This window comes from Girardinichthys multiradiatus, chromosome 14 (genome assembly GCF_021462225.1).
Source record: "Girardinichthys multiradiatus isolate DD_20200921_A chromosome 14, DD_fGirMul_XY1, whole genome shotgun sequence".
NCBI classification, from domain to species: domain Eukaryota; kingdom Metazoa; phylum Chordata; class Actinopteri; order Cyprinodontiformes; family Goodeidae; genus Girardinichthys; species Girardinichthys multiradiatus.
This window is the reverse complement of record NC_061807.1, coordinates 8,144,511-8,165,086: the sequence shown is the minus strand read 5'-3', so window position 1 is coordinate 8,165,086 and position 20,576 is coordinate 8,144,511. Positions and strand designations below refer to the sequence as shown.

At 40.8% G+C, this 20,576-nt stretch overlaps 1 protein-coding gene across 2 annotated transcripts; it reads left to right on the top strand.

Moving 5' to 3' along the window:
- The first annotated feature begins 291 nt into the window (after positions 1 to 291).
- LOC124880618 (coxsackievirus and adenovirus receptor homolog) lies at positions 292 to 13,671 on the top strand. 2 transcript variants are annotated; one of them, XR_007041383.1, is made up of 3 exons: positions 292 to 381; positions 11,247 to 11,576; positions 11,738 to 13,671. XR_007041383.1 is itself a non-coding variant. In XM_047385894.1 (3 exons), exons 1-3 carry the CDS (start codon positions 4,468 to 4,470, stop codon positions 11,908 to 11,910), a joined length of 588 nt encoding a protein of 195 aa, XP_047241850.1. In that variant the 5' UTR covers positions 4,459 to 4,467; the 3' UTR covers positions 11,911 to 13,671. The 2 variants fall into 2 exon arrangements, 1 of the variants encoding a protein (XP_047241850.1); XM_047385894.1 differs by lacking the exon at positions 292 to 381 and adding an exon at positions 4,459 to 4,552.
- The last annotated feature ends 6,905 nt before the right edge of the window (positions 13,672 to 20,576 follow it).

Here is a 20,576-nt window from a genome sequence, read left to right as displayed (position 1 = left end):
GTTTCTCTGAATTGAAGCTGTTGAACCTCCACCCTGCCTCCTCCTTCATCCACCAGCATGAACACAGATTCCTGCTGTTTCAGGACAAAAGTTCTGGTCTGGCTGGTTTTTCTGCTCTCCTGCAGCTTTTATCATTTTATTACCTCTGTCACAGAATCTCTGTGCAAACAAATGGAGTCTGTGGTTCTAAGTCTGAGCAGACACACCTTGAACTGTTTACCTTCCTGCAGACAGATCTGTGTATGGGTGGGGTCAGAGCTGGGTGGGTTACAGACAGACCCAACTAAGGAGGCAAACCTGAAAGCAACCAACATGGAGGAGAAGTCAGGAATCCTTCTGCAGGGTTTATATGGATCAGTGGGTCACCATGGAACCATACAGGTCAGTTTTATCTTTACTCTCTGTTTTAATTATTAAATATAAACCAAACTGTGAATAATTTACAAAAAGCTCTTTGTCAGAAACAATACCTGAGTAGAAATCAGCCAGAGAGCCGTCTAAGTTTGAAAGTTTTACCTTTTATCAGCAGAAGCTGAGCTGTAGAAGTAGAAGTCAGTGTGAACTCCTTTCCTGCAGTAAGTCCTCCGTTAGGCTGCATGGTTGAACTTGAACAACTATTTATGAATAACTTCAGGAATAGTTGGGACTCAATATGTTAGTCACTTTAAAGTAGCGTTAGTAAAGCTGCCAGTGGCTGATTTACAGGCAGCTTTATGAAATGTATTCAGTCCTCCTGCAGAAACAGCATCAATATGAGTCTAATAGTTGAGGAAACACATAAATAAATGTTGACATATTTAAATATTTGAATGAATTTCCATCATTTTTACCATATTTTCTCCACATATTAGGAACAAAAACATAAAGTGATGATGTAGCTTTAACAATCTGCAGCACATTTATGATCTCCTCTGTTTGTTAAGCTCCTGATGACACAGATTTATAGCTGGTTCTGATTTCTCTGTGTTTTTTACTAGTTTTGTTAGTTGTATATTAGCAATCCTGACACAAACGGTCATTGATAATCTATTTTAGCCGTAGGGGTGATGTCACACTGTGTGAGAGAGAGCAGTTGCTGTAAATCTGGGTTTTACAAATGAAAAACAATTCAAAATAAAAAAGTGTGGTATTTAAAACTATCTGCAGGTCTTACAAAGCTTGATTAACATGTTTAGCATTAATAACTGCAAACATCACTATGAGGGTAAAAATGGAGACCCTTATCTAAACTCTGACATTTCCTAAAGGAAGTCAGTATTTTCTAATAAACCATGAAGGCAGAGGTTGAATGCAGAAACAAAGCAACTCCTTCATTCAGCCTTCCTGTTATCTGCTGTTCAGGTTGCTCCACTTCTTCTCCACTTTGATGAAAAGTCAAACTGACATCCGGTGGAAGGAGGCTGATTTTTATCCTCCTCCATCTGGTCTGAAAACAGGAAAGTTGTTATTTTTATTAATGTGCAACTACAAAATAAAAAAATTTAATGTCCAATTTTCCCAGCAACCATTAAGAGCTTGGAGAAACTTTATCTACAATAACAGGAATATTTTATAATAATAAAATCTTAATAAAGGCATCAGTTTGCTAGAGATCTCTTTCTAGAAAGCCAATGAATAGGTCCATATGAACACTTTCTGAGCTCTAATAACTGTCTTTATTATAGCTTTTTTTATTCCAGCTGACCAGTTTGTTCTGGTTCTAAAACCTGGTCTTGGTGGTTCTGTCTTACTACATAAAGAAGTCTCCTGTCAAACAGACGCTACTTTGATTAGGCCATTTCGTACCTCGTGGGAAATTTGGATTTTCTTCTCCCAATAAGAATCACTTAGAGCTTTATTTTCTGTGTTTCTGAATCAAACTGTAAATGGACTCAGTTTATCAAGGATATCACCTTTATAACTAATTAAGAATGAGAGATATCTTAAAAAATGTTTGAATACATTTTATGCATTCAAACATTCCCCCTTTAAAGCTGATATTGTCGTGGTTTTATTTAGCTGCTGAGCCACATGCAGAAATCCTCTCAGGAGACAAGAAGAAGGTTTTAAAGGTTTATTCACAGACAATGATAATGAAGGAGATCCTAATCTGGGGAATTTTCTGGGAATACGGGACAGTAGACTCACTGTGGAGGAGAGGAGAGGTGAGCAGAGAAATGATGAGATTACACATAAATTATGATGAAAGAATGGAGGAGGCTTACTGGAAGATGCAGAAATGAACGCCAGGAGGACATGAGTGGAGTCTGGGTGGAGCAGTGGATCTGGTTAGTAGATAGAAGATGAAGGGTGATGGAGTAGCGAGGAATGGAGGTGGAGATGGGAGCGTTGGAGGGCGGACAGGATGTAAAGATGGATGAGGAGCATTGAGTTGTTGAGGAATAGAGACCCAAAGGTTTCAGCAGTAGATGGTTTGTGGAGTCTGGGAGCACACAGAGGAGGAACTTGATTTCTGCTTGACGGTAGCCTTGAACGAAGAGGAACTAGAGATATTTTTCATGGGGAAAAACACAGAGAGAACCATCGGATCACAGAGGGCTTCTGGTTACCACAAAGGTTAACAGTGAAGCGTCAGATGACTGGCAGCCAGCTCCTCATATACTCCAGCTGATGACTTGATCATGAACAGGTGAGCCGAAGCACACCTGTTCAAATCCACCCTCCAGGAATCCAGTAGCTCTGGTCCAAGTGCGCCCTCCAGTGGAGACCTAAGATTCCAAAACAGATGAACCATCCACACAGAGACGAACACCCCAGGATGGTGCTTATCTCCAATAGTCATTGGGCGAGAGGTGGGGTAGACCCTGGACAGGTCGCCAGTCCATCACAGGCCAACACAGAGACACACATGACAATCAACCATGCACACACTAATCCCTGAAGACTATTTAGAAAGACCAATTTACCTGGAAGTCATGTTTCTGGACAGTGGTAGGAAACTGGAGTGCCTGTAGAGAACCTATGTATGCACTGGGAGAACATCTCCATGCATGCAGAAAGAGAAAATAAACTGAGGGTTCTGGTTTCCACACATGTTGGGGTTTCATAGTTCTACATCTTTACATAGTATCGGTACATTTAGAGAGGAACTAGAATGATTCAGTCCTTGCTTGCTTTTAACTGCATTTGTGACTAAAATGTATAGCAGGATTCATTTCATAAACTCTTATTTTTTATTTTCAACTAAAACCTAATTTAACAGTTATTGAATGGGCAGATGGACAGTAAAAATAAATCTAAAGCAACCATAAAATGAGACGAATGTTTCTGTTTATATTTTTTCAATAATAAGATTTTAATAACAAGTCATTTGTTGTCATTTCATGTGTATCAAAACATAACTATGTTGTTATGAAGATGTTGAGTCGGTTATTTCCCTCCAGATATCAGGAGCACCACCTGTTACATTTCCTGACTCCCAGCAGCAGGGGGAGCTGTAGCAATAAGACGTTCATTATTAAATGTCTTGTTATTGATAACCAGTCATCGTTTAACTTTGTAAATCTTGCTAATATGTGACGTGTTTCTGAATACGGTGAAGCTCTGCTGTTTACGACAGTCAACTACGATAAAAATATAAATTTTAAAAACTCTCCTGAAGACGTTTTTCCTCCAGAAATGATACATTTCCTTCTTATCACTTCCGCTTCCTGTGGAGCTCCAACTGTAGGCAGACCGTCTCGTCTAAATATGGTCAAGGCGTCGTTACGTCAGCGCTGATGACGTTTGACTTCCAAGAAATATGGGATGTAGAAGTCATTATTTTTACAGTTTTAATGCAGAACCCCGTGATTTGAAGCACACAATAAAACTGATATTCTGAAATGGACGGGTTCAGAGTTTGGGTTCAGATTTTCTCTCAGCGTTTTATTTGTTCTCGGAACATTTGAGTTCGGTCAGAAATCCACGGATCCTGCGAAGGGACAAATAGTCTTTGCGTTATCTCGCAATACTTTTAGGGATAGTTTCCAAACCAGACAACTGCAAAAATGGAACAAACACTTCACCCGTTTTTGAGATTTATTGAGTTTTATTTTGAAATCGGCCTTAAATAAAATGATCTTCAATCAGACGTAAAGACAGTTTTTATCCACAAGCTGTCAAACTACTGAACTCTGGACCATAAAACTGCATGAAACCACATCTGTGACACTTTATTAGCTTATTACTGCTGCATGATGTGTACTTTATTTTATTTTTATAGGGAGTTGAACGGTTCTTCTAACCATTTAATCGCATCGTTGACTGCATGTTAACCTGCAGATGACAAATAATCCATATCATGTTGTTTGTTTTGTGAGCAGTTTGTCATCTGTGCTGCTGTTCCAAAATACACAGTTTTCTCAAGATAATTAAATACTTTCGCGAGCGAACGCAAAAGTATTACGTGTGTCCTCTATGTCCCTTGGCGGGCTCCGTAGAAAACAACTGGGTCACGCCCAGATAACGGTTTTCATCAATAAGGAAATGAAAGCAAAGAAAATGGCAGCATGGAGCTCAGCGGATCTCTGGTGGATTCTGTTCTCTGTCAGCTTCTTCTTTACTTCTACTGGTAAGTTTTTACTCTGGACTTAAACCGAACCGAGTCCGGATCCTAGGAACAAGTTACCAGAACTTCCAAACCCATCCTCAGATCCGTGTGTTTGGGGGTGGAGTGACGTCAGTCCATATCCAGAGATATGAAAGTATACCTGGGTAAAAGTACCGATACTTTCTAAGAACTTTCAAGCCCAACTCTGTCTCACAGGAAAGGAAACAAGGTTTAATGTTTATAAATCATCATAACTTCGATGATTTATCGTGTTTACAGTAACTTCCTGTATCTTTCTGAAGGATGGAGATGTCTGAGGTACCGCACCCTGTTGGCGGACAGACGCCTCGGATCTTTTCTCCAGAACCATCATCTCTGCCTACAATGTCTCTCAATGACTCTCAAACTGCTCTTTACTCTCAACACTTTTATTCTAAATAAGGCAGAGGAATGATTTCAGAGATCAGCGCTGAGGCTCTCATCCTTTAACCCGCTGGTGATTGAAGTGACAAACAGAAGGTCACATGGTTTTCATGTCTGGTAGTCCCTGCATGGGATGTACCCTCAGTGTTTATCAGTAGACTATGTGTCACCATTCTGGAGTCTATCTGATAGAGAGTAAAAGCAGGTGTCCAACCCTGAATCTAAGTGTTGGTGCTGCAATCTAATCACTCCTGTTACAGGATGTAACCTCTGCACCATAACTGCAAAATCTGAAATGGCGGGACGTGTTTTTTCTGTCTTGCTGCTTAAAAAATATGTTAGAACTGCAACAAGCAATTGTTTTGAGGAGAAGAAAGTGTAGGAATGGAAGGAGGCTTTAACACCAGACTCTCGCTGCAGCAGAAATGTAATTTCAATGTTCTGGTCTACTGACTGCCCAGAATCACCCTGAAGCTGGTGGCAACTTGCAATGTTAAGCCTGGAAAACCATAAGAAATATATTGTTAGCTTACTGTCTAAAGTTTATGCAGTTCTTATTCTGATTTGATGGTTTTGATTGGTTTTTGCTCAAAACGTCACCTGCAGCAGTGAATTGTGGGTAATATACTTCAACAAAGTCTACTAAGATGCGTGCTAGCCCAAGTGTGGATTGAGGGCACAAAGGGGGCGGGGCTAAGGACCACTCTGGAGAATTGGGACACACTACGCCTCCAAACCCATCAACGGGAACGCGCAATAGAGGGTGGAGGTGCGAGTGTTGGGACCGGGCCGATGACGTAACAACTACTGTCCCAGTTATCCAATTTTGCACACTTGTAACCTGCGCACTTCAACCCCTACAAGCACTTCTACAATGTACACACTTCATAGAAGGTTGTAGGGTGTAGTGTGGGTATTGGGACAGGGCTTATGATCTCACTTTCTTCTTCTTCTGGATGATGGCGGCCTGATAAGCCTTATTGTATTGAGAGCTCCATAAATGACGATTATTTTATCAACGTGTATTATTCCATTTGAAAAGTACCAATGGATGTTCAAAGTCAACTAAACCTGCTAAACTGCACCCTAGATCCCCAAAGATAAAAACACCTTCACAGGTAAATGACCTTGAACATGGTCACAGGTATGTTAGGGTTTTCTTAAAGGTACCAATGTCTCCTTACAGGAACATAGGAAGGAACATATGTATCTTGCTTATTAAATGCCTCAATAGAAGTTTTATTGCTACACAAATACTAGATTAGGGTTCATCAAACCCACTGACCATACAGCTCAGTCCAGTTAAAGCTGCTCTAGGCTGACTTATAAATTTACTGAAACTCTGAGGGTTGAGCTGGGTCTCATGTAACAAGGTGGAGCCTAGAGCAGGTGTCCCCAACTAAAATAGCAGGAGGTCCTCTACCTCCATCATCTAAACACTTTAAATCAACTGACAAAAATATTTTCTTTCATTTTTATTTAACATTTAATAGAGTTTTGGTTTTTTAACTAATCAATTATTCATCTGCCCATGAAATCATCTGCTGAACAGAATAGTTCTAATTTTAGCACCAATATTAAATGCATGTTAGGATTATGATCATTGATAAATTCATATTTATCAAGAATTATAATTTAAAATCATAATTTGAGAAAATTAATTTCTTAACCAAAAGTCCTTATTTATGAATTGAAATCAAAGATGTCCTCTAGTTTTGTAATTATGGCTCAAGGCCCTTGATAATTACAATTAATAAATTCTCAATAATAATTGATAACTATTATTAGATGTCACTGTTTAATCAACCGTTTCTGCCGAAACGTGGGGAACTTTGACCTTATTTTGACTGACAAATCACTCTTGCACAAAATAACCACAAACACTTTCTCTTTATCTACGTGAATATTTATTAAATCAACAGCCCTGATATACTTCGATATTCTGATTCAATAATCTTCACCCAATCAAACATGCAAAAACTCTACATAAAAGGGTAAACAAAACTGAATAAAACAGCAGTTATGGCAAAATACGACAAAGCATTGAGGAACCCCCCCCCACCATTGTAGCTCAGTGTAATACAGGCAGTCATAAAACTTCCCCCAAAGTTGTAGCTCAGGGGACACAAAGGATCATAAAACTTTTGGCAGCGAACCAGTAAAAAGCTACACGCAGGATGCAGACAAAGAGATGGTGAGTTTCCACCATGAAATTCTAACGGTCCAACTCTAAAATGTACCCTAAGCTTTGCTCTCGGGTGTTAAAACAACACAGCAAAACTCACACAGCTTGAAAAGCACAGTGGCTTTCAGATGTCCAACAGCAATCAAAGTTTCAATAAAAGGTGGCATGCACATACAATTTAGAACACATTGGACTAGAAGTGGCGATTCTAAGTTCTACTTCCATGAAGTTTTTCTCTTCTGTTACGTGTTAAGCTCACGCCTTCGATCGGTAAAGTGACATTTCTGGCCTTCCCATTTGAGAAACTTCTTTCATGTCCATGTGGGACTTTCTTCTCCAGAGTGATGCTCCAGTTGCGTGGTAACCGCGTCTCGGTTTCCAGCGTGAAAAGCAATGGTGGCCTGTCTCAGAGTATGTTATATAGTCCACTGTGACATCAGAGCTGCGACGCCCCCGCCCTATCAGCCGCGGTGCCCGCTGGGATTTGTAGTAGCGGACTATCCTGGGGTACAAAATGGCCGATGAAACTGGACGGCTTAGCAGCTCCAGCAACGTACAAATGGTCCAATATTCAGCAAACAAATGGTCCAACACGCACTTTGAATGGTTGAGTCTAGCTGGGTCAGAACATCTTGGTAGAACAGTTCTGCTCTCCTTGTTGTGCTTGGAGCAGGCAGGGCTGTTTGCTGAACCTTTTCCTGAAGTTGTTGTTCTTCTTTTCCATCTAAAAGTGTTTCTGCCTCAGCTTCCATGATCATTTCCCAGTCAGTCAAAGGCTTTTTGTGTTTTCCCAAAATCCATTCCTCACAGTGAAAACACTCTATGCTCCCTGTTGTGCTTCTGTCCATTCATCTTTAAATGTATGATTTTCCACTTTACATATTTTTGATGAAGCCATCTTTTACTCACTCATCTGTGCACCAAGTCATTGTACTATCAGCAAGCGTGAGCTCTCAAGCTCGTAACTTAGCAACCCGCGTTGAAGGACCCACAGAGCTTCTTCTTTGTCGTTTTCTGGTAGGTGGCGTTCAACGATGTGGTGCATTACTGCCACCTGCTGGCTTGGAGTGTGGACCAGAAAGTTGCTGACCCACATAGCGCCTGTTTAGGCTAGCAGCAGCAGCTCTGGCTGAAACAGCTCATTGCCTGACTTGCATCACATGCAGCCTGGGCCAGACGCTCCGCAGGGCTATACCATGTTAACACATTGTTGGACAACATGCAGTAATGTATAAATATTTAAAATCAGGTTAGGATTTCCAGCTTTCAAGGTCTTCCATGAATGGCCTTGTGGAGCAAAAGTTCGCCTGCGAGCTTTTGTCTCTCCAGATATGCGCCTCCGTTGCGTCGTCCTGTTAGACAGGCGGGAAATAGCAACGACACTTTCCTCTCCTGTGGGTTTTACACTCTTGGTGACGTCAGAGCTGCGACGACTGTTGAGCTGCGCATGTCAAAATGTGCGACCAAAATGGATGACCCCAACACCGTGACCTCTGGACTGGAAGAAACTGGGAAACTGCAATAACAGGAGAGATGTAAATACTACAGTGATATATATATATATATATATATATATAATATATATAATGCTTTTCAAAAAAGCCTATGAACTTGTCACCTAAGAGTGTAGCATTCATGTGACATTTGCTCTTTTTTCTGAACATCTTTATTTTCGTCTACAATCACTGAAATCTGTTTACTCTTTTTAACCTCTTGGATGATTTCAACTTTAACCTTTCCAGCCAGACCTTCAAGTATTTAATTTTGGGCTGTTTTACTAGTGTTCTTAGCATTTTTAGCTTGTTGTTCCAGTCTTTTTTAAATTATGGGGTCTTGCTTATCCAGTAAATCTAACATGGGAGGAGGCCCAGGACACGCTGGAGGGACTATGTCTCTCGGCTGGCCTGGGAACACCTTGGGCTCCCCTCGTTGGAGCTGGAGGAGGTGTCTGGGGAGAGGGACGTCTGGGCGTCTCTGCTGAGTCTGCTGCCCCGGCGACCCGGTCCCGGTCTTTGTTTAGTCTCCCATGTTTATTTTCCTTCTGTCAGATCATTAGTTGCAGTCAGTCACTTAGTCACTTTGTTCTTCGTAGGTTTTCTCATTTAGTTTAGGTTACCTTTGCTCTGTCCCTCATGTTGATTTCTCTCTGCCTTGTATAATTAGTCACATTCCCTCTCAGTCTCCCAGCAGTTCCTCACCTGTTACCACTTCCATCTGATTACCTGCCTTCCTCTCTCATTGGTCCACACTCCAGCTCCCTCTGTTTATTAACTGGTTTGTTTGCAATATTCCTCGCTGGTTCCTCATGAAATGTCACGTCTCTCCTCAAGCTCCTTATGTTTCCCTGTATCGTCCTAACCAGGATTTTTGTTGGTGGTTTCTCCAATGGTTATGAAAGTGCTTTCTACGAACCTAATTAAAGAAGATATATCTCACAATATGCCGAGCCCTAGTACCTGTTTGCATTTTGCTCCAAACCCACATCAGACTATGACAGAAGGAACCAGCCAAACTCAGGACCAAGCAGACAGGGTGGGCAACGTACTTGGGTGGATCCAGCAGCAGGAGGAGGACGCCAGAGCTCTATATGGGGAGGAGACCCTGCCTACTCTCCTACTGTTGGAGGAAATGGAGGAGGTTTTTGGCGGATCCCGGCTGGTGCTGGCGCCACCAGGCTACAAACCAGGCCAGAACCGCTCCACTCACCCTATGTCGTCTCCAGTTGCTTCCTCCTTGCACCGTAGGCGCCGTCGTCCCTTGCCATCCACGTCTGTGGCAGCCGCTGCTCAGCTCTCTTCGTACGCAGCGGCCTCAGCCGAGCCATCCACATTCGTAGCAGCCTCAACCACCACCGAGTTTCCTGCGGGCTTCTCTTCTCGGCCGGGATGCTGTCACCATCAGAGCTCTGATCCTCTTTGGGACCCAACCTCGCCATCCAGTGACTCCAGGCGAGAGAGGGGTGTGTGGTCCAGGTCTCCATAGCAGCCAGGGGTTACTGCACATGCTGTGCGTCCTCCAGGCAAGCATCCTGCACCTGCATGGGTTCTGTCTGGTTTGGCTGCAACTCAAACTGCCTACTTTAAGTCCTGCTGCCTGGAGGCAGTTTTACATCTGGCCAAAAACCACCAGGACTGTGTGTCTGTGGTTCAGGCGCTTCAAGAGGAGTTTCTTGGTTCTCAGGGCATCCCTGCAGCTCCTCAGGTTTTCCCAGATACGTCTCAGGTCTTTCCCGCAGCATCTCCAGACCCGTCTCCTGCTTTTCTGGACTCCAGCGGTTTCTGTACTGCTTCCCTGCATGCTGCTAAGCCTCCAGAGCCCCGGTATGACAGGAAGACTGCAGACTCCAATACAGACTTCAAACCCTGAGACTCTACGACCGACTCTCAACCCGACTTCAAGTCTCCTGAATTTCTGCTTGACCTCAGACCTCCTGACCGAGGGTCTCTTACTCGGCTCCCAGACTCCGGCCTCCCGATAAGCATCTTCTTGGGTGCTCCTGGTTTAGGCGCCGGCATCTCAGACTTCTGATCGCCACCTCTTTTGTCGTCGACCTCCTGGACTTCTTTAGACTCTTGATTTTTGCCCTGTTGGGTTGTTTTTGTTTTTGTCTTGGTTTCTTGAATTCATAGCTGCCAGATGGGGTAGCAACAGGGGTGGCAAGGCTTTCTTTTAGGGTGGTAGATCCACCCCTGGATCTGTGAACCTAGAATGCAGCAGGCTGTCTCTCAAGGAGCTCTCCAGGGTTCTGAAACAGGTCCATGTGTGGGGTGACGCTGTGTTAGACCTGGAGAGCTCCTTTGGCCTAACCTCTAAGGTGGGTTTATATTTACTGAAGTTGATGAAACCACACAGACCAGATTTGATCATTTCTTATGAGATCCTTATTTATTGATCTCATTGGTCGTGGGCGACACAAAAAATGTTACATGGAGAAAAAAACATCTATGTTTGTCTAAAATCTTCTGTGACTTCTGTACCATCTTTGTTCCATTTGAGGGACCTTTGTCTTTTCTATGGTGTTTCTCATCCCTCTGATACTGCTATAGAAGTGCAGATGTCGACTTTAACCTTTAACCTCTCTGCTCTGTGTTGATTTCTCTTCTGCAGATCAGAGAAACATTGCAGCAGAACCTGGAGAAGACATCATCCTGCCTTGTAGAGCTGATGACAACAAACCTGTTACCGTTTTACAGTGGAGGAGAACTGATCTGGGGTCAGAATATGTTCTTCTGATTAGAAACGATCATATAGATCCAGACAACCAGCATCCATCTTTTAGGAACCGAGTGGATCTGCAGGACAGACAGATGAAGAATGGAAATGTGTCGTTGGTTCTGAAGAACGTGACGACTAACGATACCGGAACATATGAGTGTCGAATCCAGAATGAAGGAGGCCGTGATACAAAACTTATCAACCTGGATGTTGTTCCCCCAGGTGAGTTTGTTTGTTTCTGCATCAGAACTTCATCAGAACCAGCAGCTTCCTGGTTCTTGATTTGAGGGAAACATCTCAGATCAGATGTTTGTGTTTTCTAAAGATGTTGATGATCATCTTCTACGTGACAGATTATACTCACACCTGGTTCTCCTTTACAGGGTGCAAGGATGGAGGGAACAAGGATGCAGGAGACAAGGATGGATCCATTGGACTAATAGTTGGTCTGATCACATTTGCTGCTGTTGTTGCTGCTGGTGTTTTATTTGTGATGTATAGAAGGAAATCTGCTTGCTTTAGGGAGAAGACCCCAGATCCTCCAGCTGATCTGTAGATTTAATCTATCTGCCATAGATCTGTGGACATCATTATGGATGTTGGTGGTTTTCTAATCTATAAATGAACAGCATGAAATAATTTCCTCCTGCTGACTCAGCTACAGCAGATGAGAATGAAATGTCTGTTACCTCTCTAAACGTTAAATGTTCTGCTGGTTCTGATGGATCACAACAGATCAACCTTCTGCTGTCATCAACCATGACTTCATTGTTACTGAATAGCTTCACTGGTGCTATAAGTTATGGACTGAAAGGCTTAGAAAGGTCCATTTTAATTTAAACACATTCATTTTGTTTGGTTGCTTTAAATCTCAGATGATTAATCATCAAAATATGTTTAATAAAAACATTTCAGCACCAAGACGCCAAGAAGAGCTTCATGAAACTGAGCTCTGAGTGACTCTTTGTTTCTGTTTGATGAGAATTTCTTAGATAATCAGATCTCATGTCTTTTCATTCAGTGTTAAATGTCTGATAATCTGAAGGTGAAGGTTGTTTTCTTTCCATTATCATAAATCCATTATTGTCTTCATGTTCATCAGTCATTAAAACCAACACCAGGTCAGGATTCAGTGTCTTGTTGAGACCTGGTGTTAACATGGATCCTGGCTGATCAGGACCTCAGTAGACCAGACCAGAGATGATTCACAGTAAGAGCCGTCCTGAGTGGTCCGATCACACTGATCTGCTCTACAAGGAAATGAAACAATAAATGGATTCATCTCAGTCACTTCTGAGATATTTTGGGAACAAACTCTGAATAAACTCAGCTGTGAAGCTTAGAAGATGTGACTGAAGAGAGGAAACAGAGGAGACATGTTGTTGGGCTGTACTGAGCTCGGTATCAGCTGACAGATTATAAAACAGAAACATAGTGAAACAACTGATGGGTCACATGTCCAACATTACTCTGCATGCTGGACATTTCTACAGGTCGACTTTAATGTGTTTAAACGTCTGAATTTAGCTCTGTGAGGACTTGATCTGATCACTCAGGACGCATGTTAGTGCAGGTGTGGGCGGGGCCTCATTTCAGGTGTTGCAGGAAATATGAAGTACAATCAAATCAATATTCAATGAAGTATTCTGTTTCTTTTTGCTTTTTTATCCTTTGAATTCATATTTATTCAAAGCAAAGCAGCATCTGAGCTTCTGATTTATTTCCATCATCGTGTTTCTGCACCAGTTTGGGCCTTTTTATAAAAGTGTTTTATTCAGATATATGTTCATTAGAGATATGATCTCCTTCTCTGAACAGTGAAGTAATTATGACAAAGTATTAATGCAGCTTTGGTTGTTCCTTGTTAGCAGCTTCTGGCCTTTGCTTCCTGCCTGACTCTCATGTATTGAAGCTAAATGTGTTTTTACTCTGAGCTGACCACCTGTCTGTGGATAATCCTCCTAGGCTGTTTTAGTGAATGTAGAAACTGATCTGGAATCAGCCCAAAGAACAACCTGATCTGCTGTTGAGTATTATTGATGTTCCTGAATCCAGATGTTGACACAAAGGAAGGAAGAGATGTTGGTCTGAAGGTTCCTACCAGATCCATTGAAATATTTAACTTCACTAATAAACAGCTTTAAGCAGCCAGAATAATCTCATCACTTATTTATTATTTTTCTGGTCATTTTAATCAGGATTTCTTGAAATTATATCTTGAATGTCCTAAACTTGAACCATAATGTTCCAGTTTTTCCTGTGTTTCTGTTTGATGTTTCTCCTGAATAAAAGTCAGACTTTATATATACAAGTAAAACGAACGTGTTGATTATTGTAAGAATGTGAGAACCTCCATGATGCATTAAGGAGTGAATTAGCTCCATTTAATCAGGTTTTAACACTTCAGCTCCTTTATTTCTGACATTTATAACAGGATTAATAGACGTTTCCTTCAGTTCATGGGGTGAAGGTATCACTGGAGTAAAATTAGCTCAACTAAACCATCAGCATTAATTTTACCTACAAACTTTCTGAATGATTTATTTACAAAGATCTGAACAATAAGACTGGGTCATAAGAGTAACTGTCCAGGAGGGAAACCCGGGCCTCTTTCTCCTCACTGATTCTCTCCAGCTTGTTCTGGGTCCATCAAGGTCCATCATCTTCCGCTTACCGCAGACTTCCTGATAATATATTTATTAACTTTGATCAATGGGAGAGTCACGTTACAGACGTACAGGAAACAACCTGGGAGGTAAAACACATCATCTGTTGCATCTGTGGCTGAGAACCACAGATGATTTATCACAGCTTTTCATTCAAAGGAACATCAATACGAGTCACCTAACAGATATAAGCTGTTATATAAATGAATAAAAATATGAATAAAATTGAAATTAATAGAACTTGCAGAAGCTGTTTTGAAGGTACAGGACCATGATTGAATAGAAATAGAAACATCAACGTGATAAAGATTAGATCTTTAGTATGTAACTGTCATGTATGCAGCCAATGACGCCTGGAAACCCAGAAATATATCCACAGATAATACTTGATTATGAAAATATGATACAGATTAAATGACTGCTTTCTCTGATTCCTGCAGTTCTGACATTCTTCTTTTATTACCGGCCCAGTTTGTCAGATTGCAAAGCTACTTAAAAATGTCCAAGGGAGCCCTGTTTATAATAAAATGTAACTAAACTGAAAATATGCGTCTGATAATAATAAAATAAAACACAACTCCAGTTCAACCTCCATTGGAGACTGAACCCTGGTGTGCAATGTGACAAGAACTACTCTGCTAAGAACAACCTCCATGAATGTTTGTGAATAATGTCATGGCAACCTCTGCTGTACAGTAACAGTAAATAACAATGTAAGCAACAATTCCTGACAGCGTGACATACAGACGCCCTTAAATGATTTTCTGCATCACCTACATTATACAAACAAGACAAGAATTGAGAATATTATTGAGATAAATTACTGACATCTAATCTCAGTGTGATCAAACTCTCCTGATGGAGATTTCTGGGGAGTATTTGGGCTCCAACGTCTCAAGGCTCCTCCAGAAAAGATCTCGCCATTTCTGCCACTTTCCTTGTTCCAGATCTTATGTTGAAAGTAGACCAAACCCTGGGTTAGTTCAATAAACTCTGTCACCAGGTGACCATGAACCCATTCAAGCGCTGGGTCAATGCTTAGAAGAAATCAATGCATGGATGGGTCTAAATGTTCTTCAACTGAATCAAAACCAAACTGAAGTAATAATCTTTGGACCAAAGGAAGAGCGTTTAAAAGTTAGCACACAGCTTCAGTTAATAGAAACCACCAGTCAGGCTGGAAACCTGGGTGTAGTGATGGACTCAGACCTGAACCTTCAGAGGAACATAAAGACAGTAACAAGGTCGGCCTTCTATCACCTAAAGAACATCTCCAGGATTAAAGGACTAATGTCTCAGCAGGACCTTGAAAAACTAATTCATGGGTTCAACTTTAGTAGAATTGATTACTGCAACGGTGTCTTCACAGGTCTGCCTAAAAAGTGGATCAGACAGCTGCAGTTGATCCAGAACGCTGCTGCCCGCGTCCTCACTAGAACTAAGAAAGTGGAGCACATCGGCCCGGTTCTAAAGTCCCTACACTGGTTCCCTGTAGCTCAGAGAATAGACTTTAAAATACTTCTGTTAGTCTATAAATCACTGAATGGCTTAGCATCAAAATACATTACAGACTTGTTGTCAGTGGATCAACCACCCAGACCTCTCAGGTCTTCTGGCTCAAATCTACTCTGCAGAACCAGAACCAGAACCAAACATGGAGAAGCAGCTTTTAGTTCTAATGCTCCACTAACCTGGAATAAACTCTCAGAAAACTGTAAAATCTCTGAAGTTGCTTTAAATCAAGATTAAAAACGTATTTGTTTAGAGTGGCCTTTGACTGGGCCATCTAAACTTTATTAGTTATGTTTTCCGTCCAATTTTCCTTTCATTTTATCTTTAATATTTTTATTTGTTTTTTATTATCATCTTATTTTAATTATTGATTTTATTGATTTTAATTATTTGTGTTTGTTAATCATTTAATTACTTTTATGCCACTCTAATGTACATTTCCTATTATGTCTCTTTTTTTCATGTACAGCACTTTGAATTTTCTTGCTACTGAAATGTCTTATAAATAAACTTTCCTTCCCCTTCATCTTCTTCCACTGGGCCTCATCTTTACCCAGGATCTGAACTATCTCCTCCCACGTATTTTCTGTTCTCTGAAAACATGGTTTGTATTTTCTCATTTCTTCACTGAGACATTCTTCAAAATCTGTCTCCATGTCGACCACAAGATGGCGCTGACTCACAATCCAGCTCGATGTCACAAATAAAACAGTTCAATGTGGAGACTTTTTCCCACCAAGCGGTTTAATTTCATAAAAATTGAGCTTTGGACGACATGGACGTCTGATTGGAGGCTACATGGACTCCAAGCAGACGTCCAAGAAGTCAAGTACGTACGACTGTTTTGCCCTAAAACCACCCAGACTGTGTGTGAAAAAGTAATTGTCCCCTAAACCTAATAACTGGTTGGTCCTGCCTCACTGCCATCAAGTGTTTGTGATAACTGGTGCAAACTGGGCCAGTTATCTAACTGGAGTCTCTTACAGGAGGTTGGAGGTTGGAATCATTACTTTATTTCAGATATATTGGAGGGTTCATGAGCATGAATTAACTGTTTAATGTCATTCACCGGACTCTCAGTTAGGTTTAAATACAGACTTGGACTAGACCATTCTAAAAGCTTTATTTTATTGTATTTGTGCTGGCTAGCGAGGTTTGAATAAATCCAAGTGTGCTTGAGCTTAATGTCACATCTGAAGGCTGGACATTCTCACTCAGGATCTTCTGCTGAAGATCAGAATTTATGGTTCCATCTATTCTAGGAAGTGTTCCAGGTTCTGAAGCAGCAAAGCAGCCCAGACCATCACACTGCCACCACTATGTTCACCTGTTGGCATAATGTTGTTTTTCCAAAATAACCACACACCTTCCAAACGATTTCACAGAATATTTTCCAAAACGTCTTGGGGACCATAAAGGTGGAAAAGATGTTAGACGGGCCTTTGTGTTCTCTTGGAGCAGAAGTGGTTCTGGTCTTAGAACAAGGATAACTTTGTTGTGATAAATCACATAAAATCTACATAAAACACACTGGAAGTCTGTGGTTCTAATGTAACATAGATGAGTGCTCAGCTTGGGGACATTTTACTCCTTTATTAGCAACTAATGATCGATGTAGTTTTATATGTGACGCTCATAGGATACTAGGATCAAATGTGGACAAATGAATCCAATACTAAATGTCTACAAGGAGGTTTGGGTTATACCAAAAGTCACAACAAAAAGAGGTCATGGGTCCCAAAGGGAATCAAAACCATAATTAATAGACACAAAATGAATGGAATTTATTTTAATTATTATGTTTAGACCCTCTTACCCAAACTGCTGACTCTAACTGAGAAGATAAGATGTTTAATTTTCTGTGATCTTCAGAAATTAAACTTAATCCTCTTCATAGAAATATTTTCCTCTCCTGGTTAATCCTGTTTTCCTCTGTATGGAAGTCCAGTTGGTATTTTATAGTCTGTTTTCTTTGCTTGTCTGGGTTGGTAACCGAGTCGTGTGTCAGAATCCCAACTGATCCAGTAAATCTAACCTCAAAGCATTCACACTGTTCAGTCCACATGATGCCACTTGGCTCCAGAAAACGTGTTTTTTGGGGTTTAGTTTTCATGTCTGCCAGCAGAGGGCACTATGGGCTGTTCATAGATTCCCATTATGAACTCCAGGATTTATCTGCACATCGATGATGCAAAGCAGAACCTATTATCTATGTTCACCCTTAGATCAGAAAGAAACCATCTCTAGATGTTGTTTTATAGATTTCCAGACTGTATTTTATTGCTCTGCCACATGTGGGCAACCAGCTTCTTCATATTTTATGCCTCAGATTCCAAAACATGGAAAGACAATTTAAATCAGAACCTATGATATTATTGTACTGTGAGGAGAAAAATGACACAACATTAATTAAAGATAAATGTACCAAACTATCTCTAACAGTTATTTAAACAGGGAAAAGAGCTGCAAATATAACCCAGTTAATTAGACAATGAGTTTGAAAGATTGAATATTAAAAATATAAAAACGAAGATCAGGGAAAGTGTTGATCTGGAGAAATCCCAGTTCTTGTTAGCATAAAGATTATTCATTAAATACTGAGTCAATGCTGTACGTCTTCTGTAACACATAAGGGCAACCAGCAGAGGGCAGCAGAGTTCAATTTGACATGCAGGAAGAGATTAGATGAGTCTAGTCTGACATCAGCAACATGAAGGTGCTTCTTTGCTCTGCTAGGTTTGACCTCCAGGATGGATGTAGAGGAATGTGGGCTATGAAGACTGATAGGACTGATGCTTTCCATGGAGCCACCTTGAGACACAGTGGGAGAGGTTAGAAGGTTAAGGTTTGATAAAAGATCCTGATTGAAAGCAACATCCATCCATCCATACATTTTCTGTCCTGCTTGTCCCTGCAGTGTCATGGTGTCTATCTCCAGCAGTCATCAGCAAGAGGCTAACGCTGTTTTAGGACTTTCAGGTTATGATTGTAAAGAAGAAATTGTTCATAATGTTTTGCCTGGTGAAATAAGGGTTTAATAATAAAGAGACCAACCATGCACACACTCATACCTAAGGAGAACTTAGAGACACCAGTAGACCTAACTGGTCATGTTCTTGGACTGTGGGAGGAGGCCCCATGTGAACAGGGACAACATGCAAAGCACCAGGTTCTGAACCTGGAACCACCTTGCTTCAAGCTAACAGTAACCACAGCTGCTAAACTGGGTCGGGCCGGATTAGAACTTGGATGGGAGCCCACCTCTGAAGATCAGGAGCTGAAACTAACTTGAGATGGAAAAATCTTGATTTAGGTATTAATTTCTGAACCAGTGATGAGTTTATAAATGGAGGTCCAGATGCCACCATGTGGGCGTAGAGACGCCCCAGTGACCTGATGCTGGGACCAGTCAGTATGTGAGGAGAACTGAACATGCTGCACCCTCCAACACCAGGTTCTGAAGATGATCTCCTTCATGTTGGACTGTGGTACACCAACCAGCAGACACGTGCACAGACATTTTGGGGCCTGGTGCTCAACACAAATAAAGGGCACCGTCGTCAGATCTATTCCTAAAATAAAATAAAAAACAGTAGAATATATTTATGTTTTTGTAGCTTCTCTTTTCTTGGCTTTATGCTGCAAACTTTGAAAATGAAATAAATGAATGTTCTGTGCCTAAGAAGACTGACTTACTGGATCTCCATGAAGATGAGAACACCGTTTATATTATTTAAATGTGGAAACATTACAGTAATAATAAAGCTCTTATTTATTGGTTCTTTTCTGTTATTCTTCTCACCATTAGTTTTCCTCTTTAGTTATTTATTACATGGTTTTAGTTCTCCTTACACTCTGTGTCACTCTTAGCTTAGTTCCTCTATTTTATTTTTATTCTCCAGACCTTCCTCTATAAGTTAGCTTTAGTTATTCTTTACTTTCATTCTAGTCCTCGTTTCCTCTGCTTCTCTATCAGTTTGTTCTATCAGTGTTGGTTCAGGGTTTCTTTATGGTTTCTATTTTTTCTCAGTTTCCTTTAGTTCATGTTTATTCTTGATTCTTATGCCTTATTTTTATCTTGGTTTATAGTTTCGTTCAGGTCTTCTCATTGTCTGCTTTAGTCTTTCTATTTAGTTCACCTTCCTCTCACCTGTGTCCTGTTCCCTCCTGATTACCTGCCGTATTGTTTCTTGTATTTAAGTTCATCTTTGTCCTTTGTTCGGCGTGGTGTCGTCATGTCTTTTTGACGTCTCTTTCGGACCCTGTTAGGTTTGCTTTGAATATTGCCTTGTTGTCAGGATGACCTTGTACCCAAGCACCTCGCCTGCATGGAAGTAAACTCTGAGAAATAAAAGAAGGAGTTTCGATCCCATTCTGCTTTCTCCGTTCTAGTCTGCCTTTTGGTCCACCACACAAACCTCAAACTATGACACCATTATTAATATTAATATACCTCATTTAGCTCAACCTGAGACCTACTTCTCTTTTTCAATTAAAAACCTACTTTGGTTAATTAATGTTAACATTGGGTCTAATATTAAGCTAATAGAACAACCAGACAGCTAAATAACATTTTTTTTTTTTGGTGCTTCTTTATATCATAGAGCATTAAATTTAGCCTTCTATATAAATGAGGTTGTAAAATGTTTGTGGTCATGTTTGTTTCTGAACTTTGGGCTTTAACATCAAAATTATTCCGACTTTAAAACAAAACTACTGAACTAACTGTCTCTCCTGCCTCTCCTTCAATTAAACCTGACAAACATCAGCAGACAAACACTAACATCACCTGTTTGTCTGATGCTACGGATCAGAGGAAAAATGTGGCGTCTGCAGCACAGTTCAACCTGGAGCTCAGCTCTGCAGTGGAGGAGAAGGAGGAAGAGGAGGAAGGCACAATGATCAGGCTGGTGAAGAATTCTTACAAGAACTCAAATAAATCCCCGTCTAATATCTAATATCTATAAACGTTTGGGGGAAATGTCAGAGAGGTCATTTTTTTATTTTAAATATTAATGAATAATAAAACGGCTCCAGTAGAAAG

Excerpts from the sequence above, each read along its gene's own strand:
- LOC124880618 (XM_047385894.1), top strand. The coding sequence starts at position 4,468 with ATGAAAGCAAAGAAAATGGCAGCATGGAGCTCAGCGGATCTCTGGTGG. Across the intron at positions 4,553-11,246 it reads CTTCTTCTTTACTTCTACTG|ATCAGAGAAACATTGCAGCA; the intron begins GTAAGTTTTTAC and ends TCTCTTCTGCAG. Across the intron at positions 11,577-11,737 it reads CCTGGATGTTGTTCCCCCAG|GGTGCAAGGATGGAGGGAAC; the intron begins GTGAGTTTGTTT and ends TCTCCTTTACAG.